This window comes from Microtus pennsylvanicus, chromosome 8 (assembly GCF_037038515.1).
Source record: "Microtus pennsylvanicus isolate mMicPen1 chromosome 8, mMicPen1.hap1, whole genome shotgun sequence".
In the NCBI taxonomy this organism is placed as follows: domain Eukaryota; kingdom Metazoa; phylum Chordata; class Mammalia; order Rodentia; family Cricetidae; genus Microtus; species Microtus pennsylvanicus.
The window spans coordinates 32,249,037-32,267,632 of NC_134586.1; the positions used below are offsets into that span (position 1 = coordinate 32,249,037).

At 46.4% G+C, this 18,596-nt stretch overlaps 1 protein-coding gene across 2 annotated transcripts in view; it reads left to right on the plus strand.

Moving 5' to 3' along the window:
* Positions 1-7,338: 7,338 nt before the first annotated feature.
* Positions 7,339-18,596, plus strand: part of Tamm41 (TAM41 mitochondrial translocator assembly and maintenance homolog) — a 32,459-nt gene continuing 21,201 nt past the window's right edge. The window contains exons 1-3 of one of the 2 annotated variants that reach the window (XM_075983119.1): positions 7,339-7,571; positions 10,338-10,520; positions 13,645-13,737. In XM_075983119.1, the coding sequence (XP_075839234.1) occupies positions 7,437-7,571; positions 10,338-10,520; positions 13,645-13,737 (411 nt within the window). In that variant the 5' untranslated portion in view covers positions 7,339-7,436. Of the gene's footprint in view, positions 7,572-8,256; positions 8,353-10,337; positions 10,521-13,644; positions 13,738-18,596 lie in introns of those variants that run through there. The other variant, XM_075983120.1, reaches the window with a different exon arrangement.

Consider the following 18,596-nt stretch of genomic DNA (forward strand, 5'->3'; position numbering starts at 1 on the left):
ATCCATAGGGCCCACGACACATCAGGCCTTGTCAGCACTCCCTGGATGTTAGCCATTTTAGTTGTCATGACAACGAAATTATGTCATGTACACATATGAAGATGGGGGCAGAGTCACTTGTCAAGTCAAAAGTCAAACACACACAGAGAGAAGTTTTTAATGTTACCCTTTTTCCTCCGAAGTTTTAATGACTTCAGTTCAGTCCATAAAATTAACTGACATTCAAAAAAAAACCCAGCAAAAAGAATGCATAGATTTTATTCCATGTTTAAATATGAGAGCCACACATATCTGGTAAATGTCTCACAGAGGGACAAGTGGCTGAACTTCCTGCAGAAGTTTACAAAAGAAAGCTTTTAGGCTGTGGGAGGCCAGGGGGAGAAGGAGGGCAACAAGCAAGGGTTACCTTTTTTGTTTTGTTGTGGAATATTTGTTTAACCAGGTAAAGATGTGTTACCTTTGTTTATGCTGCATTTGTTTAGTAATGGAAGGATGTGTGTTTAATTCTGTAAAGATGTGTTGCATTTGTTTCATCCTGGCTGCCTAAAGCATCTGATTGGTCTTTTATTAAAAGCTGAATGGCCGGGGCTGGAGAGATGGATCAGAGGTTAAGAGCATTGCCTGCTCTTCCAAAGGTCCTGAGTTGAATTCCCAGCAACCACATGGTGGCTCACAACCATCTGTAATGAGGTCTGGTGCCCTCTTCTGGCCTGCAGGAATACACACAGACAGAATATTATATACATAATAGATAAATAAATAAATAATAAGCTGAATTGGCGGGGCTGGCAGGCAGAGAGAATAAGTAGGAGGACAAATCTAGGCTGAAGAAGAGAGGAATGAGAGAAGAAGAGAGAACAAAGGATAAATCACCCGGGTCAAGAAGCCAGCCTGTTGCCAGACAGACAGACAGACATAGAGAAGCAGTGAAAGTAAGATATATGGAAAGAAAACAAAACAAAACAACAACAACAAAACGAAAACCTGAAGCAAAAGGTAAATGAAGACACACAGGGTAATTTAAGTTAAAAGAGCTAGCCAGATAAGTGCCTAAGCTAGGCCGAGCATCCCAAACTAACAATGAATCTCCATGTTCTGATTTGGGATCTGGTTGGTGGCCCTAAAGAAAAAGCCTGGTACACCCTTGTCTTTTAGCTCAGTGCTCAGGGATTAAACCCAGGTCCTCACACAACTAAACACTCTACTACTAAACCCCAGCTTAGTAGTATTAACACACCGATGAAGTCTCCCAGTTCATCCAGCTGGGCTGCATGTGACAAATCCCTTCTCCTCAGCACCCCCACTCTCTCACACTGTTCATGTAAAAATATCCTTCTGAAGCAAAAGAACCTCAGGAGAGTCTCACAGAAAAGTCTAGCAAACCTACTGTTTACTGTTGTAGAAAGATGCAAATTCCATTCTTCAGGGCCTGGGATACAGCGTAATAGAAGAACATAAAGATGAAGACCTGGGTTAGGTCCACAGCGCCACAAACAGAACTCGATTAAGATGTTTGGAGAAGTTCCATGTATACATTCTAAGTGCCACGAGCACTAGATATGATTACATCGAATTCCTTTCATACATTGTCTCTTAAGAGTTCAGGAATCGGGGTGTGACTCGGTGGTGGGGTGCTGAGGCCCTGGGTTTGGTCTCTACCACTGAGAGAACCGAATAAGATGGAGAGCTCTTGTTGAGACCTTATTTTACGGCAGGCACCAGGCTACGGCCTTTGTAGGTGGCATTTTATTTACTCAGTCCTCTGAGATAGGTGTTATTACTAGCCCCATTTTACAAGCCAGGGCTAAAAGGTGTGGGGGGGGGGGGGGAGACACAGAAGTTGGGCATTGTGGCACACACCTTTAATCCCAGCACTCGGGAAGAAGAGGTAGGCAGATTTATGTGAGTTCAAGGCCAGCTTGGACTACGTAGAGTGTTCCAGTACAGCCAGGGTTGTTACATAGAGAAATCCTGTCTTGAAAAAAAGGAAGAATAAAAATAAAAAAAAAAATGGAGAGGTTTAATTTTTTTGTTCAAGGTCACACAGCTATTATTATTAAATCCTGGGGTCTGGACTCAAATTCGAATGGTAGCTTAGCGCCGCTGGCCGGAAACTAAAGCTTTGTTAAGAGAAGTTCAGGTGAGGACCACACTTCAGAGGTTGAGTAGTTTCCTAGGGTGGCTCAGGCTCTGGGTTTGATTCCCAGCACTGCAGAGACAGGAAACCGCTCTGTTGTTCTGACCTAGCTGTGGCTCATCTATGGGACAAATGACAGCATGGGACCCTTTGATGAGACAGGGATCAAGGGCCTGGAGAGCCATCTTGCTTCTCTTGCAGAAGACCTGGGTTTGTTTCCCAGCACCCACTTGGCAGCTCACAGCCTCTGTTACCCCAATTCCAGGGTATCTGATGCCCTCTTCTGGCCTCCTTGCATCCCTAGCGCTCATGGGTTACACAAATACATGCAGGCAAACACCACAAATAAAATAAATAGTTTATTTTTAAAGTACACACATTTAAGGACTGGAGAGCTGGCTCAGTGTTTAAGATCACATGCTATTCTTCCAGAGGACATAGGTTCACAATCCATTACCCACATGAGACAGCTCACAGCTGCCTATGACTCCAGCTCCTGGGGCTCCAAAGCACCTTCTGGCCTCCAAGGACACATGTTTATGTACATACATATACACGAACACACACATGTACGATTTTTAAAAATAAAAAATAAAATTAGAGTATACACTGTTATTTAAAAATAAAAGGACACTCGGGAGGCAGAGGCAGGCGGATCTCTGTGAGTTCGAGGCCAGCCTGGTCTACAAGAGCTAGTTCCAGGACAGGAACCAAAAGCTACGGAGAAACCCTGTCTCAAAAAATCCAAAAATAATAATAATAATAATAATAAAAGGACAGATCAAGACCCCTCTCTGCTTTTGTCATCAGATGGCTAAATAAGTGGTTCAACTGTAAAGCAGCCCAGGCCCTAGATTTGGGGGTACATCTCAACAGCAGAGTATGAGGCCCTGGGTAACAACCCCAACATCACAGAACAAGTGAAGGAGTAATATAATCAGAATTTTGTCCACAATTATTTTTCCTGTTCTTTTAAAACACTGATGAAAAGGAAAACCAAGGCTTCTAAGGTACAGGCATTATCCAGAGCACTAACACACAGTCTGGATGACTCTTCCAGGCAAATCCTAGTCTGGCAACATCCTTGTTAAGGAACACAGAGACACCTGCTAGATAAGCTGGATAGCGCGGCCCAGCACTCGCCAAAATCAAGTGGCGTTTATCTTTTGAAATGGCTCTCAAACATTTTTATCTCATCGGCATGAGCTTTCCAACAGAACCTTGGAGCTATTAGCTAGAACACGAGGGCTTTTTAATAGCTCCTAACGCAGTGAGCCTCGGTAATTTAGAAGAGAGCGGATGAGCTGACGGGAGCAGGGGGATTTCTGCTGAAGAAAACAAATGTGTTCTCTGCTGCCCTGCTTCTGCTTCTGCCTGGGCAGAGGCAGACACACACACACGGGAGTGGGATGGAACTTTCCAGCGGGTGGTTTTGCGATAGCAGGAGGGAGTGTGTTGTGAAAATGAAAATTACTGATAATTAGCTGTAAGCGCCTGTAAGGGAGAAAAATGGTGACACATTACAGACTCTGTTTCTATCGGGGACTGAGTCTTACCAGGGGCTGGGGGACTGGGTGAATTCATGTGTCTTTTGGAGGGGGGTTTAGCAATGTGTCGACACTGAGACCCAGCAATCCCACTTCTAGGCAACAAAATGTTTAGAGATGATTTATTATTGTTTGTGTGTGTGTGTGTTAGGCATACGGGGGTGCACTGTGACAGCCTGTGTGGGAAGGTCAGAGGGCAACTTCTGGGGAGAGGGTTCTCTCCCTCCATCCTTCTGTGGTTCCAGGAATTGGACACAGATATTTCGGCTTTCATAGCAAGCACCTTTACCTGCTGAGTCATCCTGCCATCCTGGGAATCAATTTTATATCAATATAATACTTGCCATGTACAAAAAGGAATACCCAGAGGGCTGGAGAGGTGGCTCAGCAGACAGGAGTACTTGCCACTAAGCTTGATGACCTGAGTCCGAGTCCTGGAAGCCACTTGGGAGAAGAGAGAACCAGCAGCTCCTCCAAATTGTCCTCTGACCTCCACAAGCGTGCTGTAGCATGTATGTGCCCACACAATACACATAAATGTAAACACATCGTTAAAGGAATAGCTGAAAAGATGTTCACCGTGGTACCAGTTTCGTGTGTGAAAGCTAGAAGTGGAGGGGGGTTTGGCTCGGTGTTACAGCCTTGGCTGGTCCATGCAAGGCCATGGGCCACCACACTCCCAGGACTGCAAGGACGAAAGACGAGACGTAACCTATGTCCATCAATACGGTATCGCCATAGTTTAGACTAATTCTTTGCTAGTAAATGGAATGAAATAAATCTGTATACTCTGACAAGATGCCCTTGATATGTGAGGTGGTGAAAAAATGCAAATTGAAAAATAATATCCATCATCCAATTCCATTTAAAAATGTCTTTAATGTTAATATATTCATAAGCCTATCTGGGAGAATATATCCTGACGATTACCAGTGGTTACTTCAGGGGGGATGAGAAACATTGTTCGTAATGTTTACATTTTTATGAGCACGCATAACTCTTGCCAAGGAAGGGGAGGGGGGAGTTGAATTACTTCCTCAAGAGGAGAAAGAAGATGAGAAACGACTGGAAACATTCTTCGTTCCGTTTCTAGGTAGAAGGATTCTGTGTCCTTCCACAGCGAGTGTATCTCAGATCCAAGCCATCCGGGCAAGGGTGAGGGTTTTTCAGCATGAATCAAAATGCTGTTGGCACACAGGGAGCCTGACGCCCCACGTCTGCACTCGGCCTTTCTCCCGACTCTCTCTCCACGCTGCGATTACCATGATGCAATTACACTCATGGTTCCCACCCAGCTCACTTCCCATTCCTGTGTGCCAAACACGTCATCGGCCATTCCAAGCCCTGGCTTTGTGGTCTGCACTGCCTCTCTGCCCCTCTGCTCCCCAAAAGCCTATTCATGTCTCCTTCTTGGAAGGATCTGCTAATCCTTAGAGTGCTAGGTGCCTGCTGCATTACTGCACATTTGTTGCTTAACTGTCTGTCTGCCCCAGACTTTGGGTTTCTGCACAGCAGCACCACTGGGGGAAAATCTCGGCGCCAATCTCACTGCAGTGTGGAGAGCGTGAACCCAAGTAACCGTTCTTCCAGTTGAATGAGTCTGAGCTATTCCTGCCTCTATCCCCAGCCCTGCTGGGCCTGGGAATTTTTTATTTCCATCATGGTGACCCTGTGGCAAGAGCTTGGTCTTTAATTTCCTACGAGGCCTCTTCTCTTCACAGGCTGTTTGACTCCACTGGGTCCCTGCTCATAACCCTTCAAGGATGGACTAGAATGAGGAGACCTTGATGTGTGGCCAGGCCGGAAACCACATGCTTACGTGAATTCGAGCAGGTTGCTCTCTCCTGAGCTTCACCTGTAAAATGGAGATGATGCTCAAGCTATTCTCCTGTTCCTGCCCCCACCCCCATCTCACCACAGGAGTTCGGAGGTTACAGACTCGGGCCACCGCATCTGTTTTTCCGTGGTTCAGGTGATCTAAACTTAGGTCTTCACATTTGCACAAGTAAGCGCTCTTCTACCTGGATTCTCTCCACAGCCCCTTAGTCGGGGTTGTTGTTGTTTTAAATGTTTATTTTATGTGTATGAATGATCACATACATGTATGTATGTATGTAATGTGCATGCCTGGTGCCCTCAGAGCTCAGAAGGAGGCATCAGATATGAGAGCTCCTGGAGCTGGAGTTACAGATGGTTGTGAGCCACCAGGTGGGTGCTGGGAACTTGACCGCCGAGCCACACTCCCAGCCCCATTGGTTGGTATGGTGTCATTTACTGTGATTGGGAGGCAGCTCAGGGTTTTGAACATGCTAGACAGTCTCCCTAGCGCTGAGTCTCCCCACCCAACCCTACTAGTTCGTTGCCATTTTCTTTCTACAGCAAGATCTTTCAGAATTTCTCAGTTCAACTTAACACTCACTATGCAGTCAAAGCTTGCTGAGACTCACCAACCACCCTCCAGTCTCGGCTCCACAAGTAGCTTGGAATGCAGGAGGTCGAGCTGATCTTTGAGAGGCAAGGTAAAGAAGAAAGCACAGTTTTCAAATGGTCTGCGAGCTCAGCCGTGTCCTGAAGGCTCCTGCCGTCTTGAGTAAATTTCTCTCATGGTGTAAAGAAATCCCATTTTCTGCAGAAAAGACATGTAAATTAAAGAGCCCTTTGTGAGACCATCCCCAAAGGTGCACGGACTATTCTCTGATCCTAAAATTGAACGTAAAGAGGAGGGAATGTTTGCCCAATGCGTTTCCTTTTGTGAAGCATTTTATCTGTTATCAGACTTGAAAGGTCTTTTCATGTGAAGAAACCATGGCCAGTTTGTAACTATCACAATATCCTGGTAGTGGAGTGGGCGTGTTTTAATTTTTTTTTCTAAATCTTAAAAATCTCCTACAACTTAGAGTTAGAGATGATAGCTGCAAAATATTGTGAATGTGGTAGCCCGTGTCTTTATCCCAACTCTTGGGAGACAGAGGCAGGTGAATGGCTGTGAGTTAGAGGCCAGCCTGGGCAAATGGCAAATTCCAGGCCAGTTGCACAGTTTGACCGTCTCAAAAAGAAAAAACAAAACAAAACAACAACAACAACAAAACCACTTATGTAATATACTCATGATTTAAAAATCATTCGTGGAAAATACAAAAAAAAAAGGTGGACGGGGTGTGGGGGGAAGCTGGAGAGATGACTCAGGTTAAGAGCACTGGCAGCTCTCCCAAAATCCTGACTTCAATTTCCAGCAGCTAGGCCGTGATTCACAGGCATCTATAGTGAGATTTGGTGCCCTCTTCTGGCGTGCAGGCAGAAGACTGTATACATATAAATAGGTAGGTAGATAGATAGATAGATAGATAGATAGATGATAGATAGATAGATAGATAGATAGATAGATAGATAGATAGATAGATAGATAGATAGATAGATAGATAGATAGATAGATAGATAGATAGATAGATAGATAGATAGATAGATAGATAGAGAAATCGTTCCTAGTTTGAATCTACAAAGGATTTGCAAGGCTTTATAGCAGGTTAGTTTGCAGTCCCAGGGTGGGACTGTAGCGTGCTCCTCCAACCGCCAGGGGGAGCGACGGAGCCCCGGCCTCTCCGAAGGCCGCCAGTCGCCGGCTCTGAAGCGTGCGTGCGTGAAGGGGCGTGGCTCAGGCGGAAGCGCGGTCCTCACGACCCGGAGTTGCGAGCTTGGTGTAGGTGCTGCACGCTCTGCCCTACCGGCGTGCTAGCCAGCCGGCCCGCCCGCCCATGGCGGTGCAGGCGCTGCAGAGCTCGGGCGTGGGCCTGCGCAGGATCCTGGCTCACTTCCCCGAGAACCTGAGCCTGGCCTTCGCCTACGGCTCCGCGGTGTACCGCCAGGCGGGACCCAATGCACACCAGGAGGTGAGTCCCCAGACCAGCGCCTTTCCAACCAGCCTCAGGCCTGGCATCTGCTCGCCCTAGCCGGTTCCCGGGTCTGCCTTCCGACCCAGCGGACCCCAGACACGCCAAGCACCAACTAATAAAATGTTCATCCTATCAAAGTGACCTCTCGGCATGAGGGTTTTCCAGGTCGGAGCTGGCTGGAACTCACCATGTATTCCAGGCTGGCCTCGAACTTACAGTGCTGGCATTAAAGGCTCTTGCTGCCACGCCCAGTAAATATATTTGTTAGCGTTTACGTTTACTTACTTGCTGGTTATGTGGCAAGCACACAAGTGTAACCAGCGTACACTTGAAGGTCAGAGGACAGCTTGAGGAAGTTGGCTCTTTCCTTGCACCACGTGGGTCCTGGGGAGATTGAGCTCAGTTTATTCGGTTTGGCAGCAAGGGCCACTATCTGCTGAGCCGTCCCACTGGCCTGAACTGATAGGATCAGTGAAGGATAAGTAGTCTGTCTACTTCCATCCAAACCGGGAGCTGTTAGGAAGAGATGGTGGAGAAAAGAAGCCGATTCAACATAAGTGTCTTCAGCCTTTGTCATTGGAGTTTCCCAGCGCTTTTTTAGAAATACAAAATGGTTTTGTCTCCAGGTTGATTTCGTTGGCCTAGGATGAGGCTTGGACTTGATCAGTGTGTAAAACATCTCACGGCCAAGTTTGAAAGCCACAACTGAAGATAAGAAAATTTGAAATGATTCCTGGGCTTCAAGAAAGATGATGGACTGGGTGTAGGACCGGGGCAGGTGACAGTGCATTTCTTCCGCTCAGCACACTAACAAGACTGTAGTTAGGACTGAGCCTTGTTGCTTTCCAGAGTTGACGGAGAAGAGCAGCCTAAGTCTTCATGTGGCCTGCAGAAATCCGTGCACAGATTACAGTTGGGCACCCCGGGTCTAGCACCTGGCCAGATCTGTCTCCTGGTATTGCTTGCATTTCTCCTGTCTCCCACCTGTTTTCTCTCACTTGGCTGCATATGTATTATCATAATTACTTTTTTACAATTCTCCATCAGCCAGGCAGTGTGGTGCACACTTGTAATCCTAGTCTTAGGGAGGTAGACACAGATCACTGGGGCCCACTGGCTCCCAGCCTAGACTGGTGAGCTCCAGGCCAGTGAGAAATGGTCTCAGAAAAAGTGGATGGCGCCTGAGAGCAAAACTCAGCATCCTCCTGCCTGCAAACACACGGACTCATGCATCTGTACACACAGACGCACACATACACACACTAGTGCCCTATCCAAACCCAGCATCCTCCTGCCTGCAAACACGTGAACTTGTACATCTGTGTACACACACACACTCACTAGTGCCCTATCCAAACCCAGCATCCTCCTGCCTGCAAACACGTGAACTTGTACATCTGTGTACACGCTCACACTTACTAGTGCCCTATCCAAACCCAGCATCCTCCTGCCTGCAAACACGTGAACTTGTACATCTGTGTACACACACACACTCACTAGTGCCCTATCCAAACCCAGCATCCTCCTGCCTGCAAACACACGGACTTGTGCATCTATACACACATACACACACAATAGTGCCCTATCCATGACCTCCAAATCTTAATATCACCAATGGTTTGAGGTTACCATGGGAAACCCATAGCATCCCTCATCCTCCTGATAGCCATCCTGTACTCACTCCGTGAGGTTTTCCTTTGAGCTGACCTAGGATTCTCTCATAGAAAGTGTGCTTCTTTCTCCTTAATTTCCATTCTCTACGTTTGTGCTAAGAAGTCTGGTATTCTCCCACTCTATCAGTGCCTTACTTAATAATGCCATTTTGTTTCTTGGGTGGAATCTTCCAGTTGCTCTCTCAGATTTTCCTCCTCGAGATCTCTCCTCCCTCTGGAAGATTCTTTAGTGTGTATTCTTTAGAGGATACTGGTCTCATTCAGTACCACAAGAGTATGTTTTCTTACCCTAGCTTCAGACTGCAAGTCCTGGAGCACGCCTGGCTGAGCAGCCTTGGGGAGCAGTTTCCTCTAACCCGACTGCCGTTTCCATGCTTCCTGGGTTACTTCTCCAGCCTGTGCGCCTCTTACATTCTTCAGAACTAATGTGTCATGTCTAAGAAAAGTCCTTTCTCCCTGTTCCTTTGTTCCAGTTGCTATATTAGATGTTTCTATATAGAGTCAATTTAGGCATAATTTGTCTATCTTCAGTGCTAGGCTCTTGAGAGCTCCAGAGCTTGGTAAGATTTATTTATGTGTATACGTGCTTTAACCCATGTGATTGTATGTGGACCACATGCATGCCTTGTGCCCACAGAAGTCAGAAGAGGGCATCAGTCCTCTGGAACTAGAGTCACAGATGGTTGTGAGCCACCATGTGGATGCTGGGAATAAAACTCAGGTCCTCTGCAAGAGAAACCATCTCTCCTTGGTTCTGCCACACTTGGGTTCTACACCCTTAGGCAAAGTGCTTTCCCTGGCCTGTCTCCTTTCCTATATAGTTGGAATAGCAAACCTGCCTTGTGAGATATTGTAGAAGTAAATTGATCCATCGTATGTCAACCCACAGTGAGTGAGTGTGTGATCTCATCACTCGCATGGCTGAAAGCCAGGTTAGCATTGCTCTGTGGGACCTGCTCAGGTTTCTGATGATAGCCCTGGGTCTTCTGACCATGACATGTACTTTTGTGGCACTTTTTTTTTTTACTATTTCTCTAGTGTTTTCTTTGCATGTTAGTGCTGAACCCTTTCTTGTCCCTTCGCCTTCCAGAGTCCCATGCTAGACTTGGTGTTCACTGTAGATGACCCTGTCGCCTGGCACGCCAAGAACCTGAAGAGGAATTGGAGCCACTATTCCTTCCTCAAACTCTTGGGGCCCAGGATCATCTCTTATGTCCAGAATAACTATGGTGCCGGCGTCTACTTCAACCCACTGATCATGTGTGATGGGAAGGTAAGTGCCTTGAGGCCGTGGCCCTAACTGGGCAGTTGTAATTTGGCAGGAGAATCCTGGTGTGAAATCGTGTGTCTGCATTCTGAGGAAACCGTCACACCTCGTCCAGCTTTCTTAAATCCAGGGACAGACAGAGCTAGAGTCTTGGTCTGTCAGGCTATGGCTGGGGTATAAGAAACGGCTGTCAGTGACTGGACTTAACTTATCTTTTGAACCTTGGCCAAGTAGTTCCCAAGTTTTAATCTGTTGGTTGCACTGAGTAGGGTCCTGGGTGGGGATTCACATTTTGAGGACCACTGTCTGGGAGGTATGGAGAAGCAGCAGGGCCACTGTGGAGCAGGATAGAGTGATGTCATCTAGGAGGAGTGGGGACTGCCAGGAAGTGAAGAAGCTCTCCAGTGCTGGGAGCATGTGGCGTCAGGTGACTGAAGGGAAGTTCTTGGTGTCACCAGGTGGGTAGGATTTGAGAGTTGCATGTTAGAGGATAAGTAAGATGTTTAGATCACCCCCACCTCCCAGATTGTCTTATGTCAGGAACCCTACACACATGTAACACTTCCAGTCTAACTGCTCTATGCAGTCAAGGCCCTGGCCATACAGCTTAGTGGCTGGACACTTTCCTTGGTCCTGGGTCTGTTCCCCAGCATGGAGAGGGGTCTAACTCAGTGAAGCATTCTAGTTTCCCAGAGGGCTGCGGGGGAGATGGGAGAGAGAGAGGGAGTCGGGTTTGCCTGTGCTGATGCCAATGCCAATTGCTTAGGGCAGTCTAACCTTTACAGGTGTGTGAGTCTCCTGGGGATCGTGTTAAAATGCAGGTCCAGATTCAGTTGGTCTGGGATGGAACCTGAGATTCTGCATATTTGACAAGCCCCCAGGTAATGATCCTATAATTGGTCAAAGGACCAGGCTGTAAAGGGCAGGAGGTTAGCGTAATGACATGAGAAGGGTTTGAAGACCTGTCTGAACTTGGCAGAGAAGTGATTGGCTGTGCAGTCATGTCTTCATAATCTTGAGGCCATCCCTTTTTTCTTTTTATTATTTTGTTATTGTTGTTTTCTTTCTTTTCTTTTCTTTTCTTTTTTTGAGACAAGGTTTCTCTGTGTAGCTCTGGCTGTCCTGGAACTCATACTGTAGATCAGACTGGACTTGAACTCAGAGATCTGCCTCTCTCTTCCTCTCGAGTGCTGGGAATAAAAGCATGTAATACCATGCCCAGATATGCATGGGTTTTCCGATCTGCCTGCTCTATGCAGTCAAGGAAACCTCAGTTTGGAGAGGGAAAGTGACTTTCTAAGGTCCTGCCGCTACTTGGTGGCAAGTCCCTAGACTCCCAGGACTACAGTGGCCCTGGGGCGGCCGAGCTGTCACTTGTCTGAAGCAGTACAGCGTATCGTTTGGTTCTTCCTTCATAATTAGTACTCTGCCAAGCCTGTCTTTGATTAGTAATCTCCAAACAACAGCATAAGCGCCAGTAAACGAATGTTTGCACACGCTTGTGTGCCATAGTTCTGTTTGTGCACACTTGTGTGCCGTAGTTCTGTACTCCTTAGTTGTAATTTGTTAGCTACTTTTTCAATATTTGCAGCCTGAGAAGACTACTTAAATAGTTGTTGACACATGTAAGAGGAAGTAAGCTTGGAAATCCACATCGGAGGTTTATACGAATTATTGTGGAAATGGCCTCCTCTGTGATTCCGCGTGCTTAACACTGATAAGAGGATTTTCATCTTTGGATGTTCATTTGTAATTGTCGCCATTTGAAAGAGTCGGCAACAGCACTGAATGCCACCGTAGGGAAAAGGCCAGTAAGCACTTTTAATTAAAGAATTTCTAATATTTTGTGATGCAAAGAATGTGGGAAGACCAGGCAGCAATTCTAAGTATTAAGCCCTTAGGGTTTTCTGTTATTTGAGACTCTTTGCTATCCAGGCTGGCCCCAAACTACACTGCAGCTCAAGCAATACAGCTTTCCCCTGGGTTCTGGGACAGCAGGCCTGTGGGCATGCTTTACTGGGCCAGCTGCAGGACCTAGGAGGCATGCATTACTATGCCCAGCTGTAGGACCTAGGAGGCATGCATTACTGTGCCCAGCTGTGGGACTTAGGAGGCATGCATTACTGTGCCCAGCTGTAGGACCTAGGAGGCATGCATTTCTATGCCCAGCTGTAAGACCTAGGCAGCATGCATTGCTATGCCCAAATGCAGGACCTAGGAGGCATGCATTACTGTGCCCAGCTGTAGGACCTAGGAGGCATGCATTACTGTGCCCAGCTGTGGGACCTAGGCAGCATGAATTGCTATGCCCAAATGCAGGACCTAGGAGGCATGCATTGCTGTGCCCAGCTGCAGAACCAAACTCTCAATCTGCTGGTGCGGCGCCACTGTGACATGTCATTTACTGTTGCTGGATCTCACATTTCTTTTTAAGATTTGCAGTGTGTGTGTGTGTCTGTTTCAGTCAGGACACAACTGGCAGGATTCAGTTCTCTCTTTCCATCTTACGGGTTCTAGGGTCAAACTCAAGTCATCAGGATTGGCCGCAAGCAGCTTTACCTACTGAGCCCTTTTACTGGCCCCTGACACTCAGTTTTTATTTCTCAAATGAAGAACGTTACCTAAATCATCGTTTCTGAAATTAGAAGAATCTAGCCTTGAGGACTGATAGCAGATGCTGTCTGAGAGCCGTTCTGCCTTTAACAATCACACATCAAATATTGGCCACCTCACTCCCTGTACCTTGGGAACCAAGTCAGTCTTGACGCTAAATCTCTGGGCAGTTTTGATAGAGATAATGGGTTTTCTTTTTTAGTATTTTTATTTTGTTTTCTTTGTTTTGGGGTTGTTTATTTGTTTTTGAAACAGGGTTTTTCCGTGTAGTCCTGTCTCTCCTAGAACTTGCTCTGTAGACCAGGTTTAGAGATCGATTTGCCTCTGCCTCCCAAGTGCAGGGATTAAAGGTGTGTGCTACCACCGCCCAGCAGGATGCGGGGTTTCGAAGGATAGGTATTTAAGTTAGTTAGATCAGCATTCTGTTCCCGACAAGACCTCAGCCCTTCTCGCTTCTGCCTGTGGAAGCAGCAGCCTGGTGCTTTGCCCTTTGTCATGCTCATGTCTTCTCTTGCAGCTTATCAAATACGGGGTTATTTCCACTGGCACCCTAATTGATGACCTCCTGAACTGGAATAACCTGTATATCGCTGGGCGCCTCCAAAAGCCGGTGAGTCTGTGCCCTTCACACCACCACAGTTAGCACAGCCTCGATTTGATCTTTGTGAGCTGAAAGATAGGAAATTCCAGGAAATGGAAATGTCAGTAGTCCTCTTACCCTCCGTGTAGGTCATCACCCCACAGTATACAGAGATTACTCTGTGATGTTGTGCAATAAGAGGAGCTTTTTATGCATAACATGTACGTATGCATCTGTGTGTTTGTAATGTATGTGTAAGGCATACAGTGTGCTTTGTCCTGGGTCCTGGCAGAGAGGTCCTAAAACCCATAGAATTCATAGATAGAACAAAGGGGCAAGGACTGCCACCACTGAGCCACAGTCCCAGCCCCTGAGACGCTGGATGAGCATCTGCTTAGCTTCAGGACAGGGCTAATTAACAGAGAAATCAGCTACAGGGCGAGAGGGCTCCCCAGCTTCAGGAAGGTGAGGGGTACTGGAGATTGAGTTACTCAGAAAAGACTGAATTAATCGATCATGCTCAGATAGTAGGGCTGCCTTAAACAGGAAGCTGGAGAGATGACTCAGTGGCTAAGAGCTCTTCTACAGGGTTCAAATTCAGTTCCCAGCACGCACATTGTGACTCACGGCCATCTGTAACTCCAGTTGCAGGGAACCCGAAGCCTTACATGTATATGCAGCCAAAACACGCATGCACATAAAATAAATGTATCTTCAAAAACAAAATAAAACAAAATCCTAAACAGCAAGGTCCAAAGAGTCATGTTGGTGAACACAGTGAGGTGCTGAGGGTGGTGTCTTTCTTTTTATTTTATTTATTTTCTCATTTGGGGAGAGGGGGAGAGAGAGCACAAACACTCTTTGTGATGGATGTGAAGTGAACTCTCAGCTGTCTCCCGTCTCATAACCCGAACTTTAAATGTGGTAGTGCAGCTCATTAACGTGACCAGGATTGTGTGTTTGAAGCAGTGTGACACATCTGTGTGCCATTTGCACATGTGTATGCGTACTACACATGTATGTGCTCAGGTAAACATGCACGGGATGCCATCCCCGTGTGTGCTGTTGTCTCTACTTCAGTTACAACAGGTGGGTGTCTCGGGGGTGGAGCCCAGGGCCTGGTGCACACTGGCTGAAGCACCCTCCAGCTGAGCCTCATCCTTATCCCTGGAGAAGCATTTGTAAATATCCAGGATAACATTTTCTTTCAGACCAGCACAGTGAACAAATCCTGTCAAGGTCCTATAACCAGTAAAACCCGACACTAAGCAACTTACCGCAGTTGAAAGTTTGTAAATACACATTTTCTGTCCCAGATTTTCCTCCTGTCCTGAGTCATGTTCCCCAGAGGAGCTGGGGCTACAGGTGTGTGCCAGCATGCCCAGTCCCAAGAGTGTAATCAGAGGTGCTCTGCCACTGGGGTGACATTCCCAGGCCTGTGGCAGGGGTTGGGGTTTTGTTTTGGAGATTTTTTTATTGGGGGTGTTTTATTTTTGTTTGTTTTTGCAAAATCTGTAGCTTGGTGGGAAAGTAGTGACTATAAAAGGAGAAGCCTTGGGTCCTGCTCTTTTCTGCACTGTTAGCTGTTTATATGAACTTGCACAATTGGGTTTTGTCTCTAAATCCCAGTTAGCCCATCTGCAGAGTGGCGGTGACAGTCCTGCCCTGCCTGGAAACTGGAAGGGTTGCCTACTCAAAAGAACACAGCATTTTAGAATACAGCGCACCTGGTCTCCGGTGTCTGCTTCTCATCTAACTGCATGTCCCGCACTGATGGCTGGGTCTACCTCCCCTCAGGATAGTCCGTCTGTGGGCAGGTATTCGAAAGCGTTTGATTTAGTGGACACTCAGAAAATGCTGTTTCCTTCCCAGTATTCTTGGCTGTCTGTAATTTTCAAATTTAAAGAGATTGAATCAAAATGTCTCTGTACTATACTTTTGCCTGGACTACTTTAAAGCTTTTTTTCAAGATTTATCTTTTATATAAATGGGTGTTTTGCCCTCATGTATGTCTGTGTACCGTGTGCATACAGTGCCTATTGAGTCCAGGAGAGGGCATCTGATCCCCTCAAACTGGAGTTATAGACAGTTGTGAGCTGCCATGTGGGTGCTAGGAATCAAACCTGGGCACTCTGGAAGAGCAGCCAGTGCCCTCAACTGCTTAACTGACTTCAGCCCTTTTTTTTTTTTTTTTTGATTTTCGAGATAGGGTTTCTCCATAGCTTTTTGGTTCCTGTCTTGGAACTAGCTCTTCTAGACCAGGCTGGCCTCGAACTCACAGAGATCCGCCTGCCTTTGCCTCCTGAGTGCTGGGATTAAAGGCGTGTGCCACCACCGCCCGGCTCTTCAGCCCTTTAAAGAAAGTTATTTTTTTGTTTTTTTTTGTTTTCTGTTTTTGTTTTTTGAGACAGGGTTTCTCTGTGGTTTTGGAGCCTGTCCTGGAACTAGCTCTTGTAGACCAGGCTGGTCTCGAACTCATAGAGATCCGCCTGCCTCTGCCTCCCAATTGCTGGGATTAAAGGCGTGCGCCACCACTGCCCGGCTTAAAGAAAGTTTTTTAAACTAGCCTTTAGAAATCAAAAATGCTAGCGAGGCGATGGTGCACGCCTTTAATCCAGCACTTGGGAGTCTGAGGCAGGTAGATCTCTGAGTTTGAGGCCAGCCTGGTCTACAGAGTGAGTTCAAGGAAGCCAGGACTACACAAAGAAACCCCGTCCCTCTTCTGGCCTCTTTGGGCACTGCGCATGTGGTTCATGTACATAAATGGACACAAAATTTACTCATACACATTAAAATTAAATCTTTCGAATAAATCATTGAAGACAATAAGTGAGCACCATTAACACCCACCCCACCCCCACCTTGGCACCCACTTCTGTAGGAGTAAATCTGCCAGCCTCTCCCCATTAGGAGCAGCAGATAAACTTTTGACCTGTAGGTGGCAGTAAATACTTGTGATGCTTGAGCAAAGCTGATGGGTTGGTGGCGTCTTGTACAAGAAAATGAGCTAATGTCTCAAGAAAGAATCCTCCTCATCTTTTATGTTTTAAAAGGCATTGCATCAAATTATACCTTCTAAAGCTTACATAGTATCTGTGTCTTGCAAATTGAAAAGGGATTTCTCACCCACCAGCAAGCTAAATGTTCAAAAGGAAGATAAAGGATTTGAAAAGAAGAACTTTTCTAGAAAGGGTTGACTGTAAATTATACTTCTATCACACGTTCATTGAGCAAGGTTGTACATGCTTTAGCCCTGCTCTCGGGAGGTGGGGCAGGTGGATAGCCATACGTTCCAGGACAGCCAGAAGCACATAAGACCTTGCCTCAAAAATAGAAAAACAAATTAAATAAAAAATGTATTTCATACTTTCTGTCAGCTTGCCTTATGGTTTAAAAGCTACCTGTTTTTATATCCTGAACAACTTTAAGTTCTGAGTCACTTGCTGTCTATGTATGCGTTGGTGTAGATGTGTGCGTGCCTGTCTACCCATGCACAGTGCAGGGCAAGGAACCCAGAAGGCCAGCAGAGAGCTGTATCCAAAGTCCTACAACAGATGTTTTTTCAGTAAAAAATCGTGGAATTTGAGGGCTGGAGAGATGACTCAGCCGTTAAAGGCTAGGCTCACAACCAAAAATATAAAAATCATGGAATTGGAAATATTTAGTGGAGCTAGGCATGGTGATACGAGCTTTTAATCCCAGCTTTCAGGAGGCAGAAACAGGTGGATCTCTGATTCCAGGCCAACCTTCTGTGAGATACTCAAAAAAATTTTTTTAAAAATTTAAAAAAAAAATAGCTAAAAATAACAGCTTTCTTGAGAAAGAATTCATATGCATATGGTCCATCTGTATAAAGCATAAAATCGAGTGGTTTTCAGTATGTTCACACTAAGGTGATTTTCTCCATATTGTAGTTTTATTGATTTACATTCTGAATCCCAGTGGTATAGGAGAGGCCTGGCCGAGGAGTCGGGAGACCTGGCTCTGCACTGCTGTGAGCTGGCCTAGCTCACCTTTGAAATGCAAAGATTGAACTGTCCATTTAGTGACTCAGAGGCAGCCAAGTTTCTCCTCTGTGCATGCTGAGGATTAAAAAATAAGACCCCCATATCAGTTGTCCTAAGAGCCCCCAGTCCCAGCAGGTAGACCAAGCTCCAGCCAGTCTCATGGCTCCGAGCAGTGACCACTTAGAGCAGCCATCTCCCCTGAGGTTTGGATGGGGAGGTTCTGGTGGGAGCCTAAAGTCATAGGACTACACGGGTCTGGGTTTTTGGAGGCTGCAAGCTGTCCCCGCCTATCGCTGTGTTATACGGGAGCCCCTCGTGTGAGTCTTTTTCCTGGCTTGGGAAGCACTCACAAATCTCCCCTTTAAAAGACCCTTCAAGCATCGCCCCTCCTCCCTGCAGTTCAGATTGCTAATGCCGTCTGTGCGGTCCAGGTCGGAGCATTCCCAGTAGGTACAAACAGCTATTCACAAATCTGAGGACTTTTTTCTTTTCCCAGGCCTCTCTGGCAAGGCCCCAAGCTTTCACTGGCTTTTCACTCTGAACAACAAATAACAGAGCTGCGGAGACGAGGTCCTAGTTCACCTTTCGTTGGAGAATCAGATCCACACATTTTCCCTTTGAGTAAGGGTGCTTTTATTTTCCCTCTCTCAACCTTAAATAGCAAGCAGACTGCTCTCTGACAGGCTAGTAGAGGGCTTCTTAGAAAACAAGTGGCATTTCTTAACCAGGAAAAGACACCCAAGCTTGTGCGTTTCTTTGCATCTTTTAGCTATTCACATCCCCAAATAGCTCCTGATTTCACTGGGTTTCTGTGAAAGCCACAGAAACGTACACAAAAGGGGGTTGTGGCACTGTTAAGGACCTGGTAGATAAGGGTGAGAA